An 8,334-nucleotide genomic window follows, 5' to 3' on the forward strand; every position below is an offset into this window, starting at 1 on the left:
CAGATACAGCAAGACTGATTAATAATCAGAATATGCTGACAGCACTGGGTCTACAGATACAAATCTCTACACAGTGGCCGGCTGCTCTGCAGGGAAACAAACAAAGCTGCCCAAGTTCTGGGAAGTAAAGGTGGGGGGCTCTCCCTGCCGTTTGAAAGTATGATCAGTTTCCCTGCAGAGCAGTTAGGGACCGTCTGAAGTTTACTATGCTCAGCAGTCAGAGTAAGTAAAACGAAGGGGAAATTTCTTTGCATACAGTCATGTTTCTTATAAAAACAGTACACATTTTTTAATTAAAGTATATTGGAGATAGATTTCTTTTTTTATCAAAGAAAGTAAAAATGGGGTTTGATTTTTATGCCTTTACATCCCCTTTAAAGATGGCCATGCATTCCACTGTGCATATTTCTGTACTGATCACATTGGCATATCTGGGGTTAATGGAGTGCATAGTAGCCATTTCTGCAGTGATCTTACTGGCATGTCTGAGGTTGATGGAGTGCTAGCTGGCTTTTTCTGTAGTGATCTTAATGTGATATCTGGGGTTAATGGAGTGCTCATTGGCCATTTCTGCAGTAATGAAATACAGGTGCCACAGTGTGTTGTGGAATGCTTAGGGCCACAATATGTCATGAACGGTGGGGGCCACTGTGTTTTTGTATCTGATAGTGCCATTCCAAACATGGAAAAGGGTGTGATTTGTAAATGAGCATAGAATTAGGGGGATTTGGCAAAAAATGTTCACCACACTACACGAAGCAGATCATTATATAGCACACTTTTGTCTCTAGGGGGCCCTCCAAGCACATGATATACGGTATCTGCCGTCAGAATATAAATGTATAGCAGTATTTGTCATGAGTCAAAGGGATTCCTTGGCACCACTGTTCCAGGCCCTGTTTACTGGTCCCATTCATCTCTACAGTTTTTGGGGGGGAGAAGTTGGGGACAGGGCTTTTACCTATTGTTTCCCAACAACAGAGTTAATCTGAGGACACTTGGCTGTCAATCACCAGAGATGTCACTGCAATGGAGCCTGGGGAGCTTGTAAGATAAACTTTTAGATAGGCCATAGTAATAAATGATAAAAGTATTCCTTTAAGGCAACCTGCCTACAGTATATAAATGTACCAGCGACCCAATAAATAACCGGTCATTCATCCCAGTTTCCAGCAGCATCACTGGAGCAATACAGGTGCATCCTATAGCTCAGGCATGGAACAACCTTCCAGCAGAGATGGTATCACCTAATCCAATAAGGGAACTGTAAACAGAGTAAGCTTAAGCTTCTACTGAATATTAGGTAGATGAGGTATTAGATGAGTGCCAGCACTAAAGGAATAGCTAACTTGATGTGCTAAACTACAATACCCAGAGTCCTCATAATGCTGTAGGGGCGGGTTTGGGCATGATCTTGTTATGTTGTACAATTATCCTTGTATCATTAAACGGGTTGTTAACTTTTAGTATGCTATAGAGCAGGGGTCCCCAACCTTTTTCACCCGTGAGCAACATTCAGATGTAAAAATAGTTGGGGAGCAACACAAGCATAAATTCCTGGGGGTGCACTGCCTAAGAAGGGCTGTGATTGGCTATTGGTAGCCCCTATGTGGACTGGCAGCTTACATGAGTCTCTGTTTGGCTCTACATCTGGTTATTATGCAACCAAAACTTACCTCCAAGCCTGGAATTCAAAAATAAGCACCTGCTTTGAGGCCACTGGGAGCAACATCCATGGGGTTGGGGAGCAACATGTTGCTCACGAGCTACTGGTTGGGGATCATTGCTATAGAGCGTGATGTTCTGAGACAATTTGCAATTGGTTTCATTTTTTATGATTTGTGGTTTTTGAGTTATTTAGACTTTTATTCAGCAGTCTGGTTGCTAGGGTCCAAATGACCTTAGCAACCATGCACTGATTTGAATAAGAGACTGGAATATGAATAGGAGAGGGTCTGTATAGAAAGATGAGTAATAAAAAGTATCAATAACAATACATGTGTAGCCTTACAGAGCATTTGTTTTTAGATGTGTTCAATGACCCCTTATTTGCAATTTGGAAAGAATCAGAAGAAAAAGACAATTAAAAAAAACTATAAAAAAGAAAAAATGAAGGTCAATTGTAAAGTTGCTTAGCATTAGTTATTCTATAACATACTAAAAATTAAATTAAAGGCGAACCACCCCATTAAGACGAGTGGTAGGCTGCGCTAAGCGTAAAGGACAGACAGTATAGGCTGTTGCTGGATTCTGGGAGTTGTAGTTGAGCTACAACAAAGCGTATGGTGGGGTTGTACAGAGAACATGTACAGGTTACATGAAGGGATTACACAGTGAATGGGAGATTGTACTGGAGGCTCTTGGTGCTTCTCTGTCCCTAAACCCTTTATAAGGGAGTCACGTGAGCGGCAACTTAATTTAGAGGATGTCTTAAGCAGGGATCTCAGGCAATCCTAGGAGTGCAGACCCAGACGAGATCTAAATCCACTCTCCTGCAGCCTCTCGCTTGCCCCACTTGTGCTCAACACCCCTGGCGAAATTCAGGTAAGTTCCATTTTTCTCATATTTTTGGGAGGGGGCGGTTCTCTATCATTTGCAACTGCCATGCATCTCCATCCCACAGGGCAAAAACCACTCTGCTAGCAGATATGTAATAGGGTTATAAATACAGACTTCTACCAACTTAAATTAGACAGAGGAACTTCGCCCAAAAATGTTTTTTTTTTGTTTTTTTTTGCATAATGACCAAAAATGTCATTCTGAGCAACGTCCCAATAAAACGTATTCATAATGGTCTTTGCAAGTAAAAACACCCAATCTGTTCCTGACTCATGAAAGCAAAGTTGCTTTTTCTCCTGGTCTGTGGATCAGTTGGCTTCTGCTACAGTGTTTCCAAAATCAAAACTCGAAGTGCAGTGAATATAAACGCGAGACAGGCGCTGCTTATAATGGCAATAACATTTAAAAATAACTTTAAAACCAGTGAATGTGTGTAATGTATGTATATTGGGAAGGGGCTCAGTATTAAATCTCTTACATTAGGCAGAGTTGCCCTTTACGTTAACCCAAATTACAGTTCATGGGAATTTCATGTAATAAGCTGAAACTGGGAGTATTGAGAAGGTGCTCAGGTGCTTTCATTAGGCAGAGTTGCCCTTTAAATCAAATCACAAATCATGGGGAATAAGTTGGAACTGGGAGTATGTAACAGTATTTTACAATGGGCTACTTACTGGTATAAAGCTCTGACCCACTGCTAAGAACAAAGGCAGGTAATGTACAATACATAGGGACAACAAATACAGTATCAATATATTGTCTTGTTATAAGGGGGGGTGTAATAAGATTTGTAGTTTGTGTACAGATAAAGAGCTTAACTAATGGGACCTATAAATAACAACAAGCCTATATGTCACAACCCCACGTACACAGGGATCTACGTCATGACCCAATGGTATGAAAGAAGGAGATGTTATGTGGTCCGATGCACAGTTATTCCATAGGCACAGCATCTGCATCAGGTCACAGATAAGGGAGGGTGATAAAAACATTGTTCTTCATAAAAACATTGTTCTTCACAATCTGGATAATCTCTCAATGGGATGATGAGAAATCACTTGCTAATTGCGCACGTCATTTTAATTAATCATGAAAGCTTTTTTTTATTAAAAAACAGACCATTTAAAGGGGAAGCATAACTTTTATTTTATATATATATATTCCATTTCTGAAATCACAACTGGTGGCAATGCCTGAACACAGGTTCAACGCAGTATTGCACGTGACACATAGGCTTAAGGGATCTGAGAGAACCTTGGAATGGAGCAACGGACAGAACTTCCACAAAAGTATAAAGTCGCTAGACCCGGTTTCAAAGTAATTAGAGTTAGAGATAGACAATACTACCCAGAATTCCTTAGCACTATAGCCAGAGAAATTCTTCTTATTGGTCTCTACATAAATTATTCTCTATCCTTAATGGGGAGTCTGTATAACGGATTCCTGTAAATCCAAGGGACTTGCCCTGGTTCCAAAGGTACTCACAATTTACTATAAATATATATCCAAGATATAAGTCCCATGGCTCAATTCTTAGTTAAAAATTGAAAGTTTATTACAAATCACATTTAAAATGGTACATACTGACCCCACATGGCCCACCTTAAGCGTTACATACCCTCCGGTACTCACATATGACTAAATACGGAGGGTATGAAATGCGTAAGGTGGGCAATGTGGGGACAGTATGTACCATTTTAAATGTGATTTGTAATAAGCTTTCAGTTTTTAACTAAGAACTGAACCATGGGACATATATCTCTATTAACATGGCCCTAGAACACAAGACTGAGTTTTTCATCCCCACCCCAGTCTGTTTCGGATGGTTCCCACCCCCATTCCCATTAAGAGCGTGTGGCGGCTGATACACAGAGATTCCCATTACGCTGCATTTAGTCTTAAGTGCCCACTTACCAACCTCTCCTTGGCAATTAACACCTGGCAATTATATTCCTATCTGACGTACATGTGCCCAGCTCAGCAATTATAGCCGCATTGGCTGTAATATCCCTATTTATTTGCTCTCTGCGCTCAAGTCGTCCTTCTCTTGCAGTTGCCCCTTTTAACCTGATACTTCATAGAATGTTTCAGCAAATGTTTCAGCAAATTTACATCACAAAAGAAAATTCAGAAATTAAAATGTTTATGGAACTTAAACATAAAAAGGCAAATTCTGTACAAACAATCTTTATGAAGTAAGTAAATTCTTCATTCAAATTTATACTCAATAGGATCGACCCAAAGACTCGAATCAAATTTTCATTTTAAAAAAAAATCGATTCGAGTTTTTGTCAGGAAGGCTGCAAACAACTCTAGATTGATCCCTGGACGTCTCCCATTGACTTCTAACAGCAATCCGCAGGTTTTAGGTGGCGAATAGTCAAATTCAGAGTATGAAACAGCTCGAAAAGCAAAATTCACATTTTTAAAAAAAACTTGAATTGAATTTTAATAATTCCCTAGTAGAATGACAGTTTTGGTCATAAAGAAACTCGAAAATTTGAATTTTCAATTCGACCCATGATAAATCTGCCCATTAATGAATTTTGTCTGCCCCCATGAATACAACACTGCCTGCATTTAGCCAGCCAGCGCTCTATTATATATCAGGGGTGAGGGAAGGCACACAGGTGTCCTATAATTTGCAACGTTCACCGACTGCCACAAGTTCAAGCTGGATAAGCACTAAGGGGAGCACTTCTGTACTTGCAGCAGGGGCAGTTAAAGTGCCTCATAGTATGTGCCTGTTTATGTGTGCCCTATTAGCTGGCATCAAACAGGGGTTTAGTAAATCTAGCTAAAACTGGGTTGCCCATACTTATGCAAGGTCTACTTTTAGTGATGATCTACATCCATAAAACCATTGTTAGCATTCTGTTCCAAGGAAAATATGACTTAAATATTGATTGATGGGAAAATGTATATTGGTATATTTAACAAACCACTATTTCTTGGGTAACCTGAACATAATAAAAATCTGAATGAAAAGCATTAAACAGGAGAGTGATTTAGACAAGCTGTTTGTTGAGAGTGGCTTGAGATCTAGTGATCACCAGCTAAAGGTCTACTGGTAGATCCCAATGTACCTTTTGGGGCACCCCTGAGCTACAAGGTTGCAATTAAATCAAGGTTATCAGGAGCTCACTAGTACAAATCCTTTACCCATTTTACCCAACTGCAGGGAATAAGGAATAGGGGGAATTACAGTACAACCCTGTCAATGGGGCTCTGCACCAGTTTATTTTCCTGGACCTGTTGGTGTTCAGCTGCACCCATATTTTTGTGGGGACACTTCAGCACCTGTGTTTTTTGAAAACAGATATCATGAATGCAAACACATTTTCCACGACATTGAGAGCAATTAAATCTCTCCATCCCTTAATAATAGGGGGGAAATGAACTTGCATATTCATAGAGTGTCATTACATGTGAGTCCATCACTGTGCGTCACCGTACCGTGCCAGGCTTTATAAAGGGAGAGGCTGACAAATTCTTGCTTGCCTCCATCAGATATCCAGGTTGGTACAGGTCACACCACCAGAACAACCATGTCCGTGCTGAACGCAATACCTTTCATGAGGCCCATCCACTTGCGTTCCCCGCGCCAGCAGAGACGCCACACACTGCCTGCCAGTGAGTTCCGCTGCCTGTCCCCAGAGGATGCTGTCAGTGTTTTTGAGATAGAAAGAGAAGGTAAGATTTCTGTGTCTTGAAGAAAGATTTATTTCCTGAAGGTTCCACAATCATAGGTGCCTCCTAGGGTGGCAAACAGACAATGTTTCATTTTCATGGAGAGAGCTTGGATTTGACTCTTTGCCCCTGGAAAATCAGTCTCTGGAAATGTCCCTCAGTTTTCAAGAACTAACCTGCAGAAAGTATTTCAATAATCTTATTGAAATAATCTTAGAAATATACACCTGCTCTCACTGTATAACCTGTAGTTCATGAATAGGATTGCCTGGTTATAACCATTAAGCCTGGCATATACACCTTCTGCACCCTACTAATGCAATGCTTGTATGGTGCAAGCTCCTAGTTTGCAAATGTTGGCACCTTTAATACACCACATTTAACACAAATGGTATTTGGTAATTGCCAGCATTTAGCTTAATTTATTCCGAAATTGTCCAATTGTATCTCCTGTACAGTCTGTCCCTGGTGATGGTGGATGGGGAACAGACTGTTAATTGGTTACATTCTAGTGTTAGTACTCACACCTTCTAAATTCTGACAACTGAACTTGCGTCTGCTTTTTATAACTCACTCTCCATGTAATCTATTCTCATTCAGCCTTCATCTCCGTTTCCGGAGAATGCCCCCTCCATCTGGATGAGGTTCGACAATTTCTGACCTTGTGCCCGGAGCTCTCGCTGGGATGGTTTGAGGAAGGAAGGCTGGTGGCATTTATCATTGGGTCGATGTGGAACCAGGACAGACTGAGCCAGGTAAGGAACTTGGGACACTGCAGAAATAAGACCCATGAGAAACTCACAAACTTTTAACCTTGGGGAGGAGGGGGAATGTTTAATAGAAGTCAATCAGAATTGCTACCCACGTCACAACACGTGCCCTGTATTGTCTTTTACCAGGCACTTGCACATGGATGTGGCATCTTGCCCTATTATAATGAAATGCACATCCTGTAGGGGCAATAAGCAGTTAATCTACCCACTGAGCATTCCAATATCTTAAGTGTTCATGTCTAAACCCAAATGAAGTAGGGGCTCAGCTGCTGAATAGGTCTAATAGTGCACCAAATAGTGATGCACACAAACACTCTATACCCAGTTTGATTATGGACCCTGCTTGGGAGATCAGAAACTTCTTACCCCTCTTTATTCACAGGACGCACTCACCTTTCACAAACCGGAGGGTTCGTCCGTCCATATCCACGTCCTGGCTGTGCACCGTACGTTCCGCCAGCAAGGCAAGGGCTCCATCCTCCTGTGGCGTTACCTCCAGTACCTGCGCTGCCTGCCTGTTGCTCGTCGGGCCGTCCTCATGTGCGAAGACTTCCTGGTCCCCTTCTATTCCAAGTGTGGCTTCAAGGCTGTTGGACCCTGTGACATCACAGTGGGACCCATGACCTTTATCGAGATGCAGTACCCAGTTCAAGGTCATGCCTTCATGCGCCGAAACAGTGGCTGCTAGCCCACCTCGTCCTCCGAACCCCATGTCCAATTACCCCTGGTCAGTAATGTGCTGCAGAGCAGTGTCTTCCTGGCCCAACTGGTGGCAGAGGGGCACGAGGTACAGTAACAGGAGCATCTGAAGGTCACTCTTCAGCATTACAGGCTGGAAAGGGTTAATAACCTGCACTGCATGTGCATACCAAAATGCTTCTTGTAGCCCTTGTTTGCACCCCATTCATTCACCAACGCATCTGCCCCCTTTTGGCAGACATGATGTAAGACCAATGTATAAAACAGCCCCCCAATACCCACCTGTCACTGTACAAAATCCACTCATATATGTATCTCAATAAATATGCTTTTGTACTAGCTTTTGTCTGCCCAGTTCCTTACTGTCGCTCATGTGGGTGCTCAGTGCTGAGCAGAGTGCAATGGGACTTACTGCACACAGGGGGGTATGAAAGGAAACTTATATACAGGGTAATGGGGCAATAACCTGCTCTGCTTCCTCATAAATGTAAATGTAGCGCAATTTCACACAGAAAATATAGGCAATTGGGATTATAGATCATGTTTAGTTACTGTAACTCGCAGCATCCCAATGACAACTTTTTAAAGTTTATAAACACCTTTTAGACATCTC

At 41.8% G+C, this 8,334-nt stretch overlaps 1 protein-coding gene across 1 annotated transcript; it reads left to right on the top strand.

Annotated features, from left to right (window-relative positions):
- Positions 1 to 2,469: 2,469 nt before the first annotated feature.
- On the top strand, positions 2,470 to 8,060 carry aanat.L (aralkylamine N-acetyltransferase L homeolog). The gene is given in 4 exon segments (NM_001171911.1): positions 2,470 to 2,544; positions 6,070 to 6,252; positions 6,850 to 7,004; positions 7,405 to 8,060. Coding segments are annotated over 3 exon segments (606 nt in total). The 5' UTR covers positions 2,470 to 2,544; positions 6,070 to 6,107; the 3' UTR covers positions 7,711 to 8,060.
- The last annotated feature ends 274 nt before the right edge of the window (positions 8,061 to 8,334 follow it).

The sequence above is a fragment of the Xenopus laevis genome, chromosome 9_10L (assembly GCF_017654675.1).
Source record: "Xenopus laevis strain J_2021 chromosome 9_10L, Xenopus_laevis_v10.1, whole genome shotgun sequence".
NCBI lineage: Eukaryota > Metazoa > Chordata > Amphibia > Anura > Pipidae > Xenopus > Xenopus laevis.